The following is a 20,661-nucleotide window of genomic DNA, read 5'->3' as shown; positions in this document are numbered from 1 at the left end:
GGCCCCGGGCTCCCGGCGTGGGAAGAGACGGCGGGGCGGCGGCGGCGGCGGCGCCATGGAGCCACGGGAGGTGAAGGACCGGATCCTGGAGAACATCTCGCTGTCGGTGAAGAAGGTGAGCACGGCCGCGGCGCCCAGGGCTGTGGGGCCCGGGCTCTCAACCCCTCTCCTCTCAAAGTCCGTGCCCGAGTCGGGAGGTTTCTCCGGCCAACGGAGCTCGGGGACACCGCCCTTCCCCTCCGCGACCCTGGAGGCGAGAAGCCGCCGGGAGCCCCGGGTCGATGGAGGGGAAGCGGGGCCACTCACGTGAGCGCCGCGGCCTCCGAGCTATTTTTAAAGAACAAAGTTAAGGTCAGCATCTTCAGCCCTTCCAAAAGCCAGGCCCGTGGACTCCGCCTTACCGGCGAGGAGCGAGTAACCCATCAGTGCCCCCCACTCAACCAACAGCACCTCCAGAAAAGCTCCTAGGGGGACTCCAACTGACAGCGCATCCCTGGGCGGAATCCACCGGAATCCTGGGAATTCCTCCGGCTAGCAGCTCGGTGGAGGCAGGTTCGCCCAGCACTGAGTTCTGGAGGTATTGCCTTTGGTCCTGGGAAGTTCCCTGGTTAATCCTGCACAAGGATGGCAATTTTGAAGAAGCTTGTTTCAGACTTTTACTTGGGAATCTAAAGTACTTGGGATTTGCATTTTTTATGGCGATCTGTGGAACTTGGTGACACCACAGACACTGTGCTTGCTATGTGGGGCTTGCTGCAGTAGAGCACCTATCTAAATGCAGGAAGCAGTGCTCAGGGCATGTAAGTGTTTTTGTGATAAAGCTGGCTTGTCTGAAATTGTTTATGCTTGAAGGTAGAATTCATATTCACTTAAAACCCAAATGGCCAAACCAATTGAAAGTCATATACAGAATGCTGAAAAATGACGCAGAGGTGCAAAGAAGACTCCTAGTTGATAATGTTATTACTCCAGCGAACCAAAATGAAGACAATTACACCACCATTATATTTAAGTAATTGTCCTTTTTCTCTGTTAAATTCCTCAAAAGTAATACAGGTTTGCAATTTTGCATTTCGTATAGATCCAAAGAACGCTTACCAGAAGGTTCTGAAAGCACAACTTAAAGAGACATTGCAGAGATCTGACGAGAGTTTTGTTTGTTTACCTTTCCTAAGTTTGCTAATGCAATAGGTTATAGTTTTTGCTTATTCAAAAAGCGCAGGATGAGCAAATACTTTGTGTAAAAGCAATGTATCTTTCGTAATGGAAGAGAAAGGAAGACTGTTGACCTTTCTAATCTAATCTGGGCTGATTGTGGCTTCAGGTAGGTCAAGAATTTTGTCTTTGGGTTCCAAACAGTTAATATGGAGTAAGTCCCTGATGGAGAGGTGGCAGAGGTGAGCCCTGTGTAGTAAGCACAGCTATTTTTAAGACTGATCCATTCTGCAAAAGACTCTTGTTTATGAAAGAGTTGGGTATATTTGTCAGAATACTTGTAATTGCCAGTGTTTACTCAAGCACGTTTTATTGAACTATAATGCACTTAAGAAATACAGGTATAATTGTACACTAGAAACTGGAAACCAAAGGTAAAACAAGCATCTTTGTTAAGAACATGGATTCTGGAATCTGATTGCCTGAATTGAATCCTGCTCTGCTGATTGTTGTTGTTGTTGTTGTTGTTGTTATGTGCTGTGCAGTTGATTCCGACTCAGCGACCCTGTACAGGGTTTCCAAGGCTGTAAATCTTTACTGGAGCAGAACGCCTCATCTTTCTCCAGTGGAACAGCTGGTAGTTTCAAACTGCTGACCATGAGATTAGCAGCCCGATTCATAACCACTACACTACTGGAACTCCTTGCTCTGCTGAGTAATACCCTGTAACTCTGGGCAGGTTCCTTAACTTTACCGTGCCTCAGTTTCCTCACTTATAAAACAGGGATAACATTAGGGTTGTTGTAAGGATTACATGAAATTATGTATGTAGAGTGTTTAGCATAATGCCTGACCCAGTCTTAGTAAGTGGCCGCTTTCTTGTTTGTGATAGTGTCAGCCCCTCCTTTTCACAGGGTTTGAAGATGTCTCAAGTTCCACACCATCTAAACACCTTTTCCCAACACCATTTCAATCTGTTAGTCACTTCCTTTGTATGCTGTCTCAGAGTACTATGATATAATTCTTGAATTATGAAATTCATTTGTTTTTCTGAGAGGCTGCGTCTAATAGACATCTGTGAAGTCAGCTCCATAGTAGGCAACAAGGACTAACAGCCATGGGGTTTGTCCTTGATCACAAATCCCACCTACATCTCTTATACGATACATTGAGAATTGCTTTGATTTTGTCTTCCATCCTGGTGTAGCTATGTTGTTGTTGTTGTTAAGTGATGTTAAGTCAGTTCTGACCCATAGCGACCCTGTATAGGGTTTCCAAGGAGCAACTGGTGAGCTTGAACCGCTGATCTTACAGTTCAAACTAGGATTCCTAGTGTGGCGCTGTGGGGTTAATGTGCTAGACTGTAAGATCTGTTTGAACTGCAAGGTCGGCGGTTCAAGCTCACCAGCTGCTCATCGGAAACTCTATACAAGGTCACTATGAGTCAGAACTAACTCAATGGCACTTAACAACAACAACAACCAGTAGTAAGCACTGGACTGCTAACTGCAATTCAGACCCACCAGTCGCTCCTCAGAAACTGTCTAAAGCATTATTGTGAGTTGGAACTGACTCGATGGCACTTACTGGTTCTTTCCTAAGGATGGTGCATGAAGAAAATGAGGTGTATGTTTCTGCAAAGAAAGATCCATTGTGTATTACTGTGTTTGCAACAAGTGTTTTAAAGTTTTTATTGAGCATTTTTCATGCCTATATTTTGTGATGACGAACATGCACTGTACAACTGAAGAGGTAAAGTAGCTATTATCCCACCTGAACCCCGGGGACCCTGTGTTCTCATGTGGAGATCGACTTCTTCGGGATTAGAGAGAATTAGAGTTTAATAATTAACACAAATGCAACAATTAGAAACAAATCCATTTGTTTTTGAAAGGCAGGTGGCAGAAACATCTCAGGTGCAGATAATGAAGCCTGTGCGTGCTGATTTGTTCATTAAAGTGGCCAAGTCAGAGACAGTGTTGGCATTTTGGATTGGCATGTGATTTTACTAAATAGCATCTTCTCCAGGGGCAGAAAGGCAGCAATTTACATGAGAGTTTTGTTTTTGAGGAGCTGTGAAGGTCTTTGTGTGTGTGCCCAAGATGAGCAAAGACTGTGCTGTAAGAAGCAGCATCCATCCTTGGGCAGTTTGAATGTTGGCTGGTGGTTATGTGCTGTGGAGTCGGTTCCGACCCATAACGACCCTGTGCAGGGTTTCCGAGGCTGTATATCTTTACGGGAGCAGAAAGCCTCATCTTTCTCTCATGGAACAGCTGGTAGTTTCGAACTGCTGACCTTGCGGTTCACAGCCCGATGCGTAACCACTACGCTACCAGAGCTCCTTGTTGACTAGGAGCAAAATAAAAACATAACTTTGGCAAGGAGAAGTTCCTCAGCAAAGAGAGGCTCAACTGATCTTGGCAAATGGGTAGAGTTCAGAGAATTAGAAGAATTGGACATTCAAGATAAGAGGAACAGCCAAGTGTCCCTAAGTAATGAGGGGACACCCAGGTGGTCGTCTGAGAACATTAAGGAGACATTTGTACTTGCCAGTCTCAAGAGTTCTGAGGGTTCTGCTGGATGTAACTGGAAATACTTTCTGTGGAAGTTGTAGAGGAGGTAGCACGTGGTTCAGAGTACACAGACCTGGTTCAGGGTTTGAATCCTGAGTCATGACTGACCATCTTGTAAGTTATTGGACTTATTAACCTCAGCAGGAATCCCTGGGTGGCAAAAAAACGATTAAGCACTAGAGTGCTAACCAAAAGTATGGCAGTTGGCGTCCATCCAGACGCACCTCAGAAGAAATGCCTAGTGGTTTACTCTAAGAACATGTTAAAGGAACATGGTTTGAATCCCTTGAGGATACCCAAACTGCCATGTTGACATAGTGTAAACCAAAGAGTGCAGAATTCTTTGGGGAAGGGTTGTTGTTTTTAAGTGCCACCAAGTCAGTTCCAACTCATAGTGACCCTGTATAGAGTTTCTGAGAAGTGGTTAGTGAGTTTGAATTGCCGACCTTGCCCTTCAAACTGACCTTGCAGTTGAGTGTTTATCCTACAGCCCCACACCAGGACTCCTGTGTGGGGAAGGGCTAGAGAGATGGACACATCACCTTCAGAAGTGTGTAGACCTCGATGGAAGATATGTCTATACACTCTACACTTACAGAAGAAACAGTAACTTAACATTTTGGTATTTTTACTTAGTAAAGGTTTCTTTAATTTGTATCAGTGCTTTTTAAAAGACTTACCCCGTGTATGAAGTCCTGGTGTAGTGGTGCGGGTTAATGTGCTGGACCACAGAATCAGTCTGAACTACAAGGTCAGCAGTTCAGACTCACCAGCCGCTTCTAGGAAACCCTTGCTATGGGTCAGAACCAACTCAACTGCACTTAACAGCTATAACAACCTCTGCGTATATGTGTTGGTGTGCACAAAAAGTTCTCACCAAAGTAGGCAGTGGTCACGTTCGGAGAAGTTGCTGTGCCGTACCAGCTCGCTCCTATAACTGTAGTTTTGCACATCCTAAGGAGCTCTGGTAACGTAGTGGTTACAATTTGGGCTGTGAACGCGAGGTCAGCAGTTCGACACTACCAGCTGTTCCACGGGAGAAAGATGAGGCTTTTTGCTCCCGTAAAGATTTACAGCCTCGGAAACCCTATGCAGGGTCACTGTGATTCGGAACCAACTCCACAGCACATCACCACCACCACCATCAGGTCTGTGGAATTCAGATGTTGTTGTCATTGTTAAGTGCTGTCCAGTCTAGTCGGTTCCCACTTACAGTGATCCTATCTAGGGTTTCCGAGGAGCGACTGGTGGGTTTAAACCACTGACCTTGCAGTTCAAACCAACCTTGCGGTCCAGTGTTTATCCTATAGTGCCACACCAGGACGTCATTGTTCTAAGCCCTAGGGATGTAGCAGCAAATGAGGCAAGTCAGGCCTCTGCCCTCACGGAGCTGTTATTGTAGTAGGAGAGGATTGTTGTTGTTGTTGTTAAGTGCCTTCGAGTCGGATCCAACCCATAACGATCCTGTATAGGGTTTCCAAGGAGCAGCTAGCTAGTGGGTTTGAACCATTAACCTTGTGGTTACCAGCCCGTGCTTATCCTGCAACGCCACAGTAGGAGAAGAAAGGTAATCGATTTAAACAAAATCGTCTAAAGACAGGATAATATGGTAACGGATGGACAGGGAAGTGTGCTTTGGAGGAGGTAACCTTGTATCTAGCAAGGAACACTGAGCCGAATGACAGTAAAAAAAATTATCCCAAAATAATAAGTAGTTGTTTTTATGAACATGCAAATAGCTCAGAAGTGTAAAAAGTAAGAGTCCTCTGTTCTCCCTTCCCTTTGCCCCAGTTCCTCTCTCCTGAAGTAGGGTAAGGAGTCTCTGGGTGATGTAAGAGGTTAACATGCTCAGCAGCTAACCAAAAGTTTGAAAATTCAAATCCACCCCAAGGCACTTCAGAAGAAAGGCCTGGCCATCTGCTTGAGATGCCCTTTGAGTCAGTTTTACACTGACACCATATGAGGACACCATAGGTTGAGGCTGACCCGGTACCATTTGAGAAGTAGGGTATCTTAGTCATCTAACCAAACCAAAACCAGACTCAACTGCCATGGAGTCAATTCTGTCTCATAACAACAACCCTGGATAGCAGAAAGTTTCATCTTTCTTCTGCGGAGTGGCTGGTGGGTTTGCCTACCAACCCTGTGGTTAGCAATCCAGTGTTTATCCTACAGTGTTACCGTAAGTCGTTCTTTGTTACCTGGTGGGGGTGCTGATATACCATGGAGTCGATTCCAACCCATAGTCACCCTGCATAGGGTTTCCAGAGCTGTAAACTACGGGAGCAAAAAGCCTCATCATTTTCCCAAGGAACAGCTGGTAGTTTTGAACTTAAGGTTAGTTCTGACCTTAAGGTTAGCAGCCTGACTCATAACCACTATACTACCAGAGCTCCTTCTTTGTTACCTAGTGGGTGGCTTTAATGAACAGAACTTCATTTGCTCACAGTTTGTTGTTGTTGTTAAGCATCGTCAAGTTGATTCCAATTCATAGCAACCCTATTTAGGGTTTCCGAGGAGCAGCTGCTGAGTTTGAACTGCTGACCTTGCAGTTCAAACGGCTTTGCAATCTGATACATTAACCTACAGTTTGTTGTTGTTAAGTGCCGTCGAGTCGATTCTGACCCATAGCAACCCTGTATAGGGTTTCCAAGGAGCAGCTGGTGAGCTTGAACCACCAACCTTGCAGTTCAAACAGCTTTGCAGTCTGACGCATCAGCCCACAGCACCACACCAGGACAGTTTAGGAGGCTGAAAATCAGGGGCTTGACTGTATACCAGTGTCTCTGTTGGCTCTGAGGGATGGTCCTTGTGTCTTCAGCCTCTATTCCTTGGAGATTTTCATGTGGCATTTGACATTCTCTGCTTCTTGCTTAGTTGCTTAATGCTTAGCCTTTTCTACCTCAGAACACTCTCCACATTAACAGTTATCATTAACATAACAAAACCGATTCCCAAATGGGATCCTCACCACAGGTTTGCAGTGGTGATGATGCTGTGATGTGTGGAGTTGAGTCAGTTCTGACTCAGTGACGCAGTACAGGGTTTCCAAGGCTGTAAATTTTCACAGGAGCAGAAAGCCTCATCTTTCTTCTGCAGAGCAGCTGGTAGATTCTTATCTGTTAGGATTTACAACACACATTTTTGGGAGCCATACTTCAATCCATAACAGGGTAAATGAATTTTTAATAAGTAAGCCTTGCCTCAGCTAAGCCATGACATCCTCTCCTGTAGGCTATTCAGCAACCCTGGTCTAGACAGCCATTTACTGTCTAACACTGTAGGCTCTGAGAGGGTCTATTTCCAGCCAGGCACATGCTGTGCTGAGCAGGAGTCTCCCCCGTCCGATCAACTGACACTGCCAATGGGCTGCAGCTGTTACACTTCCACCGGCCCGGTCCGGCTGTGCAGCTGAAAAACCCTCCGGAGTGTGGCCTTGCTCTGTTTTTTCCTACAGAAACGAGTAGATTTGGTCTGCCAGTACATTAAAAATTAACAGAGGCAACTCATTTTTGGACAGGGCCTGGTAGATAAATGTGAGAATTATATTGACCATTTGACTTAGATCAATAGTTTTTTCTCTGGTTTCACAGAAAAACTCCTAAGAGTTGTAAAGGTTCTGAAAAGTCATGGCCTGGACCACCAGAACAAAGATCTCTATAAAAGAATGCCTACATGCATATTTTATAGCCCCGTGTTCCTTCTCTTTACTTCTTCCTCCCCTGCCTGTGGCCTGCTGTGAGCTGCAGAGGCAGTAACTTTCTTATTCCGTCCAGTAATATCCCCAAAGGAGCCCTGGTGGCTCAGTGGTTAAGCACTTAGCAAGGTCAGCAGATGAAACCAGTCTGCAGCAGAAAGATGTGTGTCTGCTTCTGTAAAGGTTTACATCCTAGGAAAAGAAACTCTATGGGGCAGTTCTACTCTGCCCAACAGTGTTGTGAGGAGTTGGAATCTACTCAACAGCAGTGGGTTTAGTAAAGCTTCTGGGTGAACACAAAGGGGTTTGTGCTCAACTACTAACCAAGAAGTTCAGAGCAGTCTGAAGCCAGTCAGTGTTGCTGCGTAAGTAAGGCCTGGAAATCTGCTGCCATACGGATAACAGCCATGAAAACCTTACAGAGTTCAGTTCTGCTCTGGACCACATAGGGTCTCCTTGAGTCGGAATGGACTCAATAGCAATGGTTTTGACTTTTTGGTCTAGTGAGGTTTGGGAGGGACCTGAAGGCCCTGACCAGGAACCACAGAAGGGTGCACAGCGGCCTCTCAGCCCTGGGAGTAACTCCACCCAAGCCCAGAGTTGACACATGTGGAGCAGGGGTGACTGTTTTCTGAGCACTGCCCATTCAGTTTAAGCTCCGTTTCTTCTTTTACAAAATGCTTCTCCAGTATCAGGTTTCTGTTTGAAGTGTTCGGACACTGTGGCCCTTTCTTCCCGTCACAGTCCACCTTGGGCCCTCTCTTTCTCTGTGTGGTTAGGTCCAAGCATATCTACATTGATAGGCCCTGTTTGATGATTGGAGGTCAGGTGGAAAGCTCACCTGCACCTGGGGCTGAATAGAAAACAGGTCACCATCTGGCAGTACTCAGCTCCCTGTTCAAACACTTAGGGATTTCAGATGGAGTTCATGCTGGTCCCCCTCAAAACTCATCCAGGTGGAGCAGTGTGGAATGCTATTCCCAGCAAGATTGAAAATCTGCAAACTGAGAAAAACATTAAGCTTGGAAACCACTGTTGAGCAGGAGACAGAGGGGTCAAGATACATTTTAATGTGGAGCTGGTACCAGAGTGTGACTACTGTGTGAGAGGTGGGTTGCTATCTATTTGTAGGGACCATGGCCATCCTCCCTCTCTAGTCAACAATGCTTGTCCTGGGTATCGGGGATTCGCCATCCTGACAAGAGCATGCTATCCTGCATCTGAAGAGTATAGTGGGTCTCTCCTCTCTCAGGATTCAAAAAGCTCTGCAGGTGGCTCTGCTGCTGGTAAAGCCGGTATCTCAGCAGTAATCCAGTGAAGTGGCCAGCCCTGGGCGGAGAGTTTCCTCCCCAAGTGTCTGAACCAGCCAGCAGAGCCTGGTGCTTTGTGGGAACTTTGATTTCCAACTCTTATTGCAGCTGACTCCAAGTGTGAACATTCTAGAACCTCCATTCAAGGCAGGAGAATAAGGAAAATTTCTGGGGGAGTCCATTTGACTGGACCTCGAGAGGGTCCCACTCTTATCAGCCAGGCAGCTGGCCCTGCCACACAGGTTTTCTTCCCCAGTTTGCATTTGTAATGCCATCTCTTCCCACTGTGCTTATAAGTATTTACAAACATTCCAGATATACATAAGGAAGAAAGTATTTATTTCCTGTAACCGCCACCCCTCCCTTCAGGGTCACTGTAATTAACAGTTGGAAATCACTGAGTCTAAAATGCCCAGTCATGTGTGTGGACACGGAAGAGACAAACGCAGACCACTAAAACCTGAAAAAGCCGCCAAACTGAACTTCAGTGAGTCGTCAACCTGCTCTCTTCACATTCCCACACCCCTCCCCGCCCCAAGTTCTTTCTTTTTGGTGTTCACAGACACTGAGTCATGGGTTGTCCGCATACACCAAGAGGAAGGAGGACAATAAAACCACAGACTCTCCATTTCTCCAGCACCTCCTGTAGGCCAGGCACTGCACTTGGCTTGATGCTCGGGCCCATTCCATCAGTCAGGATAAAGCCGGATCGCAGTTTCTGAAACCTGTCCACTGTGGGTGACCCTGCTGGTATTTAAAGTGCTGGTGGCCTTGCTGCCAGCATCACAGCAGCACACAAGCCACCACAGTACAACACACTGTAGATGAGTGGTGGTCCCACTTCAAACATGAGGGAAGTGGGCATTTCAGAGACGCCACCTGCCAGGGTTACAAGGCTTGTCAGGGACAAAGCTGGGATGGAAATCAGTTTTTTGGTTCTTGCTCTTTCCATTTCTCTGAGTCCTTTCAATTCCAGCATGTGTATCTTAAAGTTATAACTGGTAATATGTCCCATTGAATCCATCATAAACTCATCTATCTAGTCACTGAACGGATATTTGCTGAGTGACGATTATGCTCACTTCTGGGCACTAGGAATCAGCATTGAGCAAAACATTCCACTGACTGCCTCCAGAGGCTTACGTTCTAAAAGAGAAGTCCGGCATTTAGCAAACTGCAGTGGAATAAGTCTGTATCCCGGGAGTCCTGGGCTGGCGCTGTGGGTTAATGTGCTGGACTGCAAAGTCGGTTTGAACTGCAGGGTCGTCAGTTCAAACTTACTAGCCTTGGAAACCCTATGTTGCTATGGGTCAGAACGGACTCGAAGGCACTTAACAACAGCAGTAAGTCTGTATCCCAAGCCCCTCTAATGTCCTTTTAATGACCGTCTGGATTTGTAATCCATGAAGTTCTCATCATGCATCCTAACCCTGAATTTAATTTTAACCTTAAAGTACTTCACTGTATTATATAGGCCTTGGAATGGAGGTAGGGGTCCCAACCCTACATTGTGATTTAGATAGTGCCTTGATGACTATTTTCCCTTACTAAGAAACTGGTTGTCTGGGTGGAGGAGGCAACTCATGAAGTCATGCTATAGATATAGCAGAAGAAAAGGGAAGTGAAAAATGAACACAGAACCAGCAAAAGCTTCTGTGCTTTGAATTTGGCTAAAATGAGGATTTGAAAAGCCTCTGACCTCCTGCCGGTGCCAGTGGGGAGTGCGCTGAAAAGAAGTGCAGGCTCTCCACCGGAATAGAGGAGAATCATGGGTGCCACCTGTTCTCTCAGACGATTAGCTGCCTGCTGGGTCTCTGGTGTTTGCCTGGGGACCTCTTGGCAGAGTCTCTTATCATCCCTTCTTCCCCCGCCGCACACACACACTTTGAAAGGAGTCCTTGGTCCCTCCTTAAGATGTCAAGTTCTGGGCTGAGTTCAAAGTACCTTGAGACTTGGGCCCTCCCCTTGCAGGAAGTAGAGGCATTTGGGGGAACTTTGAGTTGGTAAATGACCCAAGAGGTCTGTGCCCAACTCGGCCAAATCCCTTTCATCTATCACCCTTGATAGCATAAGGGATTATGAGCTGAGCTGCCAATTGGAAGGCAGCAGTTCGAATTTACCCATCATTCCATGGGAGAAAGATGAGGTTTTATGCTCCCGTAAAGATTTATCGCCTGGGAAACCCTGTACAGGGTCACTATGAGTCGGAATTGACTCTACTCACACACCACCACCACCATTTCAAAAGGTGAAATCTTCTCATAATTCAAGCACCTGCTTTTCCCCACATTTCTCTGAGAAATATCAGAGCTGCCAGTAAAACAGAGGGCCTGACCATTGTCCTGCAAAGAAACTAATGAACAGTAATTTGGGAAGTGGGGAAAGACAGTTTATAATTGGCTACTGTATTTAATGACAAATGAATGGTTAAGGAGCATTGATATTCATCAGACATGCTTAAAGAACCTTGGAGGCCCATGGAAGCATCCTTCATGAGTTTGCTATATATGGGTTGCTGATCAGTCCAAGGATGCTGCCCAGCTGGGGCATTGGCTGGCCCATTGGCTGACCCACAGGATGGTGTTTTCCAGCCCCACCAAGAAACCAGGCTGTGAATGGGCTGTTGAATTGGTTCTTGTGCAGGGATTTCTACTGAGCTTGCTGGTTCTGAGATCGTTTCTCAGCTAAGCTGAGGTAGAATCTTAAGTTAGAGATTTTTTAATTAGGAGAGTAAATCAGAAGCATTGTAGTGGCCTGGTTCTCATGGATCACCTGGTCCCTAGCAGCCAAAGCCTCTGTTGATCCTCTCTGTCTAGGACAGAAGTGACCAGGTCATTCCTGACACTGGCTCCCAGCTCCTCACACAGGCTGCTGTCAGTACTGGTGTACCTTCCTCTGGAAGACATTGTGAGGTCTAGTTAGTCCCTAGGTGCCCTCAACTGTCACTATGTCCCCAGGTGTGTTGGAGGAAGGAGGGACACTAGGAGAAGTTGTCTCTGGTGTCTAAGCAGATGTGGCCAAGACTTTGAGTGAAGTGGAAGGACTACTGGGCCAACCAGCAAGTGCCTTCACCTCCCAGAACCCCAGTTTCCTGGCCTGTACACCGAGGGTTCTGGCTAAGTGATGAAGTTTTTGACTTTTGGCTCATTTAGTAGTCAGAATTTCATTCACCGCTAACCTCTCTCACACTCTCTCTTCACATACCCTCCTGCACAGGGCATTCTTATTGCTAGGAGGCCCCCAGGAATCTCTGCTTCCTGACCAGACCATTTCTAAAGGCTCTTTTGCTTTTAGGTTCTGAAGCCAACGATCTTCAGCTCTGGCCAGCACCCAAGCTTACCTTAGATTCTAGCTGGATATTTCTCTATAGAAATGCTGTTGGCAGTGGCCTTCCATTCCTTGGATCGTGTAAAACAGACATTAGTGTTCTTAAGAAAAGCTTTGCTGATGTAGCAAAATGAGGGGAGTGATTGATTAGCTTTGCAGTCCAGGAGCGGAGGTCCCTGGGACCATCGAGGGAGAAAAGCGGAGAGAGGGACCCTACCTAGAGAGGCAGTGACTCCAGAGATGGAGACGATGACGTGGAGAGAGGGAGCAGCTGGGGACTCTAGACCCAGAGAGGGAGAGGGGCTGTGTGCTGACGACCGGGGGACAGGCTTGCAGGGTATACCTACCTTTTTGTTGGTTGATGATGCATGGAGGGGATTGTAACCATGGCAATGAAATGATATACTATAGGATGAATGTAAAACTAATGTTCTCCCATGTAAGCTATCCCATAATTCACAATAAAACATTAAAAAAAAGAAAGAAAGAAAAGCTTTGCTGAGTCTGAAAAGACTCCAACCTGCCTGCCTTATTTACTTGTTTGTCTTTTTCAGAGGATGGGTGGTAAGCACTGCCCATCCCTTCATATCTATGCCTGAAGCCAGTACAAATTGCTGAAGCAGGATCCAGTACAACGCTGTTCTGGTGACTTCCCTGAAGGGACACCTGGTAGTCTAACCACACCAACTCTTCCCCAGCTGTCACTGAATATGATTGGTTCAGTGGGTTAGGTATTAGGCTGCTAACTGCAAGGTCGATGGTTTAAATCCACCAACCGCTCTAAGGGAGAACGTTGAGACTATCTTCTCCTGGAAAGAAGACAGTCTTGAGATGAGTTAAAGTGGACTTGATAGCAGTGGACTTGGTTTTTCCCTGGGGTCCCGATCCCTGGAGGAGTCTGCTATCCAGGTCTGAGGACGTTATTTATTATTTTTATTGTGAAGTGCCATCGAGTTGAGTCGGTTCCAACTCATAGTGACCCTTGTATAGGGTTTCCAAGTAGCTTGAACTTGAACTGCTGACCTTGTAGTACAGTGCTTTATCCCACAGCGCCGCACCAAGGCTACTAAGATCTGAGGGCATCCACCCCCAAAATGGATACACAATATCACGTGACTTGAACTTTGCCTCTTGCATAAATAAATAAATAAATAGCGGCATTAACCATCCCTCCCACAGCGCTATCACAGGACTCAGATACTATACTCAGCGCTCCATGCTTTAAAAGGGAAAAGTTGTTGTTGTTGTTGTTGTTGGTTCCGACTCATAGTGACCCTGTCTAGGGTTTCTTAGGAGTGGCTGGTAAGTTTGAACTGCCAGCTTTGTGGTTCAAACCAGCTTTAAAGTTAAGTGCTTATCTTATAGCACCACACCAGGACTTCAAAAAAGAGAAATTAACGGGTTACAATTCGTGGTCAAAACTGCTCAGGGCACGGTGGTTCAGGCAGCTGCTGATAAATGCCCACAGGAGACGACACTGCACCATAAGCCTCAGCCTGAAACCACTCAGTTCTAGTTCGGTAGCTCAGCAAACCTAGCTCTCCCACGGAAATGCCCGGAGGCACTCCACTCCTGCCCAGAGTCACTAAGCTTGACTTGCTCTGTGGGCTGGGAAACCCATTATTCTGTCTCGTGCTCTGGTTCCTGGTTCTACTGCTGCTGCTGCTCCACTGCCCGTCCTCCGGTGTCACAGCTTTCTGTCCCTCGGTCCAGGAGGTTCAGTGCTCAGGGATCTCAGGGTTCAAAGGACACACACCTCTCATGACTCTTATTTGATGGTAGAGAGAGTCCCCTTTTGCTTCTGAGACGATTCATTTTAGACCAAGTTTTTACAGTGACAGGGAACGCTCCTAACATCCACAGCTGAATCGTATCATTCCTACCAGCATTGTCTCCTATCATCTGGTGCTCAGACCCAGCAGGGCAGAAAGGTGGGAGTTACAGACTATGGCTAGAAGAGACATTAGATAATTCACAACACCACACCTTGAATGTGTACCTGGGAAAGAAGAATGGGCGTCTGTGAGGGGTCGTTTGACTTACGTAGCCACACTGAATCAAGAATTCCAAAGCACAAGGCAGGCTGCACCCTTTCACTTTCCACAAGACTTGTCCCCCACTGCAGTGCTCCCTGCAGCTGCATCAAGTGAAGGTCAGCCTCATGGGTGTGGCCCTTAGAGTGTCCCTAGGAGGATGTGATTGGCTCAGTTACTAACCAGAAGGTTAGCATCCCTGGACCAATAAATAACATCATGATAGATAAAGAAAAGATTGAAGTCAAAGACTTCATTTTGCTTAGATCCACTATCAACATTCATGGAAGTAGCAGTCAAGAAATCAAATGAAGTTTTACATTGGGCAAATCTGCTACGTAAGATCTCTTTCGAATCTGTTGAAGAGCAAAGATGTCAGTTTAAGGACAGTTTCAATAACCTCATATGCATGTGACAGTTGGGCAGTGAATAAGGAAGACCGTAGAAGAATTGGTGCATTTGAGTTAATTGGAATATTGAAAGTACCATGGACTGCCAGAAGAACAAACAAATCTTTTGGATGAAGTACAGTCAGAATGCTCCTTAGAGTCCAGAATGGTGAAACTTCATCTTTGTATTTCAGACATATTTTCAGGAGGGACCAGTCCGTGGAGAAGGATATCATACTTGATAAAGTGGAGAGTCAGTGAAAAAGAGGAAGACCCCCCCCCCCAAGCCCTCCAAAGAGATGGAATGACATGGTGACACAACAATGGGTTCAAATTGTAACGATGGTGCAGGACTGGGCAGTGTTTCGTCATAGGGTCACTATGAGTCAGAGCAGACAGGATGGCATCTAACAACAACAACAGCAGAGTGTCCACCTCCCAGACCTGGATTGCTGAGGCCTAACCAGTGTCATTTAAGTATATCTGGTTTATGTGGAGCCACTGGGGAGACCGGTGTTACCTGGCGACCTCCTCCCAGGATAGAAGAGAGAGGCACATCATGTGACAGCAGGCTGTTTGTCCTGCACAGGCCTGGTCCGTGTGTAGTACTCAGGGACGGAGCGGGCACTAGAGGGGCCCAGATAGTGGTCAGACATTTAAGACAGACGTGTACACACCCCAGCATCTGTCCAGTCTCACTGGTTCTCTCGAAGGTGTTAGAGATTCTCAACCTTTATTGTGTATTCTATAAAACTGAAAACAGAAGCGATGTTCTTCCTCTCTCCCATGCCACTACGACTCCTCCAGTATAACCTGTGAATTGGTAGCAAATTTAGATTCCAGATCATCATCGATTGTCCTGGGCAGCCTCATGAAAGGGGGTGTCTTACTTTCATTTGGTCATTTCTAATTTTTCATGGCTACCTTTGAGCTCCCTATCCAGGACCAATTCTGAAAGGAGTTCTTGGTGCAAAGCACAGTCTTTAGAATTGTTTTGTGTCTGTGTGTGTCTAAGAGAGAGAGACAAGGCCGAGAGGGCCGGGCTCAGAGCAGAGACTTGGATTGGTCCTATTGAAATGCTCTGAGTCAGGCATTTCTTGGCCTGCTGGAGTGTGCCACCCACATTTCCCCACAGCCATGGGGTCTGACACTGTCTCGGGATGCCTGTGTTCTCGGAGCACTCATCAGGGAGCCCCGCCTCTTGGCTTTAAGGCATCCAAGCTCTCCCTGGCCCTGGTGCCTGAATGCGCCCACGGAACTGGAGCAGAATGAGAGGCGCAGCTTAACACACCCAAGGCTGGTCTGTGAACATCCGTTGGGAACGGAGGCCTCTTAGTTAATGGACTTCAGAGAAACCACAACTTTTTTTCCCTCAAATCTCAGTGTTGATCTGTCTTCTTTATTTCCCTCTGACTTTGCTTATTTAAAAAAGTTTTCGTCTGGCAGTAACATCATTCTTCCACAGACAAGTATTCCCTCTTACTTGTATCTGTGCGCCTGGGCCTTTTGGCTGTGTTCCCATCTGTGAGTAGCACTCCCTTGGGTGGTGGGTCCCATCCTATCTTGGTAATACCCACTCTTAGGAACATACCCCAAAGACTTGAAATCAGAGACTCAAGTCACAAAGGGACATGTGTATATAAAAAGACAGTAAAGAGCAAATGTATATAGACCAATAGACCAAAGTTTATTTGCTGTTTTATCAGGAGTAGGAGGGAGTGTTAATGGGAAAATTGCATTGATGAGGGTAGATTGTTGTAAATTGCTGTCCGTAAGTTGTACACCTATTTAAAAAGTTGAATTGGCAAAAGTTGTGTGGTAGATCTATTTACAACAATGACCATGAAGAGAGAGAGTAGCTGCTGAGGCTGCTTATATATAACCAAACACCTCATGGGATTTAGTTCCTTGATTTGGTAGTATAGGGTTATGGTTTCATGGCACATCCCAGCTAATGGGCCTAATAAAGCATTTAATGCTTCTGTTCTACCTCCTAATCAGTGTGTAGTGCCTAGGGTCTTCAAAGCTCATAAGCGATCATCCAAGGCACAACCATTGGTCTTTGTTCAAGTGGAGCAACCAAAGAAGAGTCAGGAATAAGAGGAGGATATGGGATGTGTGGCTAATTGCCCCCATGAACAACTGCATCATTTGCCATGAGACCAGAAGAACTGGATGGTGCCTGGCTACCGTTTTGATATAAGATGCTGTAGCAGAATCCTGGTCAAAAGAGGGGAAATGCAGGATAGAATTTCAGAGTTTCGTGAGCTGTAGATTTTCTGGAGTCATGGAGGGTGGGTGAACTCCTGAAACTATTCCCCTGAGAAAATCTTTAAATCTTCCTGGAGTCGTCTGTTTTGTTTTTTTAATTAATGTTTTTATTATGAATTGAGTGAAAGTTTCCAGGGCAGATTATCAGGTTTTTTACATTCAGCAAATCATACACCTTGTTTCATTACAATGATTATAATCCCCTCCATGTACCATCAGTTAACAGTATTTCTCTCTATTCATTTTAGCTCTTTTTTTAAAAAAATCAACACTCATGCATATGTAATAAATTAAACCACCAAAGGGCACCTTCTGAAAGTCTGCCTCCTGGCCTCCAGCTCTCAGCCCCTCTCTTTCCATGACTCTAGAGTCCTCAGTTGCTCCCTTTCTCCATGTCCCCATCTCTGTGTCCATCTCTGGTGTCGCTGCTTCTCTGGATAGGGTACTGCCTTCCGCTTGATGGTCCTAGGGTCCTCTTTTTCCAAACTCTAAGATTAACTACTTCCCAGTTTTTGTTACAAAACTTCTACTTTTACAATTGTGACTGTCACAATTAGTCAGGATAACAATTACTCACTATTGAATCATAAGAATCTTATCCCCGTCTCTTTTTACCAGACCCATCTAGACAAGATGAAACTATTCGGTGGACTTCCCTCACACACTCTTAAACTAAACTCCCTCTAGAAACCTTGTAAGCCAGTCACTTTGAGCCTTTATCACCCCTCATTTTGGTTGCTAATGTCTAACTTGCCCATCCCTATCTACCTTATATACAGAGGTGATAGCATTGATACTTGATGTGAAGATGGCGTCTTCTTATGACCAAACAATAGTTTGTTATTGTTGTTGTTAAGTACCGTGGAGTTGGTTCCGACTCATAGTGACCCTGAACAACAGGGTTTCCAAGGCTGTAAATCTTTACGGGAGCAGAACGCCTCATCTTTCTCCCGTGGAACTGCTGGTAGTTTCGAACTGCTGACCTTAAGGTTGGCAGCCCGACTCGTAACCACTACGCTACCAGAGCTCCTTGTTATTGTTGTTGAGTGCCTTCAAATCAGTTCTGACTCACAGCAACATCCCAGGACTCCAAGAATAGTTTAGTTTAACTAGTAAAAAAATGTTTGCCTTGAGCATTATGCTCTTTCAAGAACTATCTGTATGTGATCAAATGGAGACTGTTAGGATAAGCACTAAACTTCTTACCACAGGTTGGCAGTTCAAACTCACCAGCCACTATGTAGGAGAAACATGAGGCTTTCTGCTCCAATAAAGATTTATAGCCTCGGAAACCCCATACAGAGTCACTGTAAGTTGGAATTGACTCATTGGCAGTGGGTTTTGAATTTGATTTGTATGTGATCAAATTGACGGTGACAATGTAAGAGATTAGCTAGAAACCTTAGTGGGCAGTGAGTTTATGTTGATGAAAGAGGAACAGCTTAGATAAGCGAATGAGATTAGTTGTACAACTTGAAGAATGTAAGCAATGTCGTGGAATGGTACATGTAAAACTGTTGAGTTGGTGTCTGTTTTGCTGTCTAGATTTTCAATAACAGCAAGATAAAATGAGGGGGGATGGAGATTACAGTGTAGGAAACCTTATGAGGTAGTTCTGCTTTGTCATCCAGGTTCATTACACCTTCCAACCTTAAGCTCCACTTGGAGGTGGCAGCTCTTCCCCAGTCATATTTTGAGGGGCTCATCTTCCAGCACTGTATCTGACAATATTCTGGTACTATTTGTAATGTTTCAGTAATCAATAGTCTGGTGCTATCTGGCAGTGTTCCACTACTATTCATAACATTTTCAATCCGCCTCTCTGTCTTCCTAATCTGTCTAAGTCTGGAAGCTCAGCTGAAACCTGTCCACCATGGGTGAGACCCTGCTCATATTTAAAATACTGGTGGCATAGTTTCCAGAATTACGGCAACATGCAAGCCACCACAGTACGACAAACTGACAGACCACTGAGGAACACGACTGGGGAAGAGCTGCCTCATCAAACAAAGTAAAGTTGACCATGATGATGCAGACCATGATGATGCAAATCAAGTAAAGCTTTTGGAACCTTCATTTGCTGTTGGGGCACAACTCAGAATGAGGACACACATCTGGAAGCATCCATTAATGATCAGAACATGAAGTGTGCGAAGTATGAATGTAGGAAAATTGGAAGTTGTCAAAAATGAAATGGAAAATACATAAATGGACTGGTATTGGCCATTTTGAATCTGATAGTCATGTTCTATGCCAGGAATGGTGTCGCATTCATCATCAAAAGAAACATTTCAAGATCTGTCTTGAAGCACAGTGTTATCTCTGGTACGGTTATAGCCACACACCTACAGGGAGACCAGCTAATACCCTTATTTTTCAGATTTACTCACCAACAACTAAAGCCAGTGATGATGAAATTGGAGAATTCCACCAACTTCTTCAGTCTCAAATTGATCAAACATGCCCTGAAGATGTGGTAATAATTACTGTTGATGGAAATGCAAAGGTTGGAAACATACAAAAAGGATCAGTAGTTGGAGATATGGCCTTTGTGATAATAGGATGTGATGCTGTAGATCAGTGATAGAATTTTTTTTCTTCACTTAGTCAAAATATATTTCACTGCTTGAGAATATTTAGACTGATTAGATTGTTACTACAATTTTTATAATACTTAATATAAAAGTTTTAAAAGTGTACATTTACTGCTGTTACCTAACCCCTGAACAGTACACTAAGATTCCAAAAGCAATGGGGCTACTTAATGAAATTCAAGAAAAATGTTGAAGAATACTTAACTTTTAAAAAGGAGAGAGAAGTGTTACCCAACACAAAAATGAGACCTATAAATTTAAAAAACATTAATTTTTCTCCACATGATAGAATTTTGTCAGACCAATGACTTAATCATTGCAAATGCCTTTTTTTTAAAACAACCTAAAAGTTGATTGTACACATGGAGCTCACCAGATGGAATACACAGAAATCAAAATGACCACACCTGTGGGAAAAGGTGGTGGAAAAGCTCCATACCATCAGCCAAAACAAGGCTCCGGGCAGACTGGAGAACCGAAAGCTTATTCCGTTACTTTATTAAGGTCAGCTCTACTCTGAGGAGGCAACTCTTCCCCAGTTGTATTTTAAGTGCCTTCCATCCTAAGGGGCTCATGTCCAGCACCACATCAGACAGTGTTCTACTATTTATAAGGTTTTCAGTGGTTAACCGTTCAAAAGATGGTCACCTCTCATTCTTCCTCATCTGTCTTAGCCTGGAAGCTCTGCTGAAACTTGTCCACCATGGGTGACCCTGATATTTAAAATACCAGTGGCATAACTTCCAGAATCATTGACACACAAACCACCACAGTAGGACAAATGAACAGATGAGTGGGGATTAAAATGGGTCCAGGGATGTATATGGTCAGACACTGTCCAAACAATGCATAACTTCTTTCGGTGCTCCCACAATGGCTTCATCCAATTCCATGAGCCCATCCATTTCGAGCTTTACATCCCCCCATAACCTTGGTAGCAATCAAGAAATCAAATGACGTATTTCATTAGGCAAATCTGCTGCACAAGACCTTTTTAAAGTGTTGAAGAGCAAAGATACCAGTTTGAGGACCAAGGTGCGCCTGACCCAATCCATGGTATTTTCAGTAATTTCATATGCATGTGAAAGCTGGAAAAGTGACTAAGGAAGACTGTAGAAGAATTGATACATTTTGAGTTATGGTGTTGGAGGAGAATATTAAAAGTACCATGAACTGCCAAAAGAACAAATAGGTTTGTGTTGGAAGAAGTACGGCCAGAGTGCTCCTTGGAAGCCAGGATGGCCAGACTTCATCTCTCATACTTTGAACTTATTATCAGGAGGGACCAGTCCCTGGAGAAAGATACCATGTT

The 20,661-nt window shown here is 45.2% G+C and overlaps 1 protein-coding gene across 1 annotated transcript in view; it reads left to right on the top strand.

Moving 5' to 3' along the window:
* The first annotated feature begins 7 nt into the window (after positions 1–7).
* The window catches only part of PLEKHM2 (pleckstrin homology domain containing, family M (with RUN domain) member 2), a 55,554-nt gene continuing 34,900 nt past the window's right edge, over positions 8–20,661 (top strand). The window contains exon 1 of the mRNA XM_006866360.1: positions 8–115. Within this exon, the coding sequence (XP_006866422.1) occupies positions 56–115 (60 nt within the window). The 5' untranslated portion in view covers positions 8–55. The remainder of the gene's footprint in view (positions 116–20,661) is intronic.

The sequence above is a fragment of the Chrysochloris asiatica genome, unplaced genomic scaffold (assembly GCF_000296735.1).
Source record: "Chrysochloris asiatica unplaced genomic scaffold, ChrAsi1.0 scaffold00090, whole genome shotgun sequence".
Lineage (NCBI taxonomy): Eukaryota > Metazoa > Chordata > Mammalia > Afrosoricida > Chrysochloridae > Chrysochloris > Chrysochloris asiatica.
The sequence above is the reverse complement of the archived record's forward strand: the minus strand, read 5'-3'. Positions and strand labels throughout refer to the sequence as shown.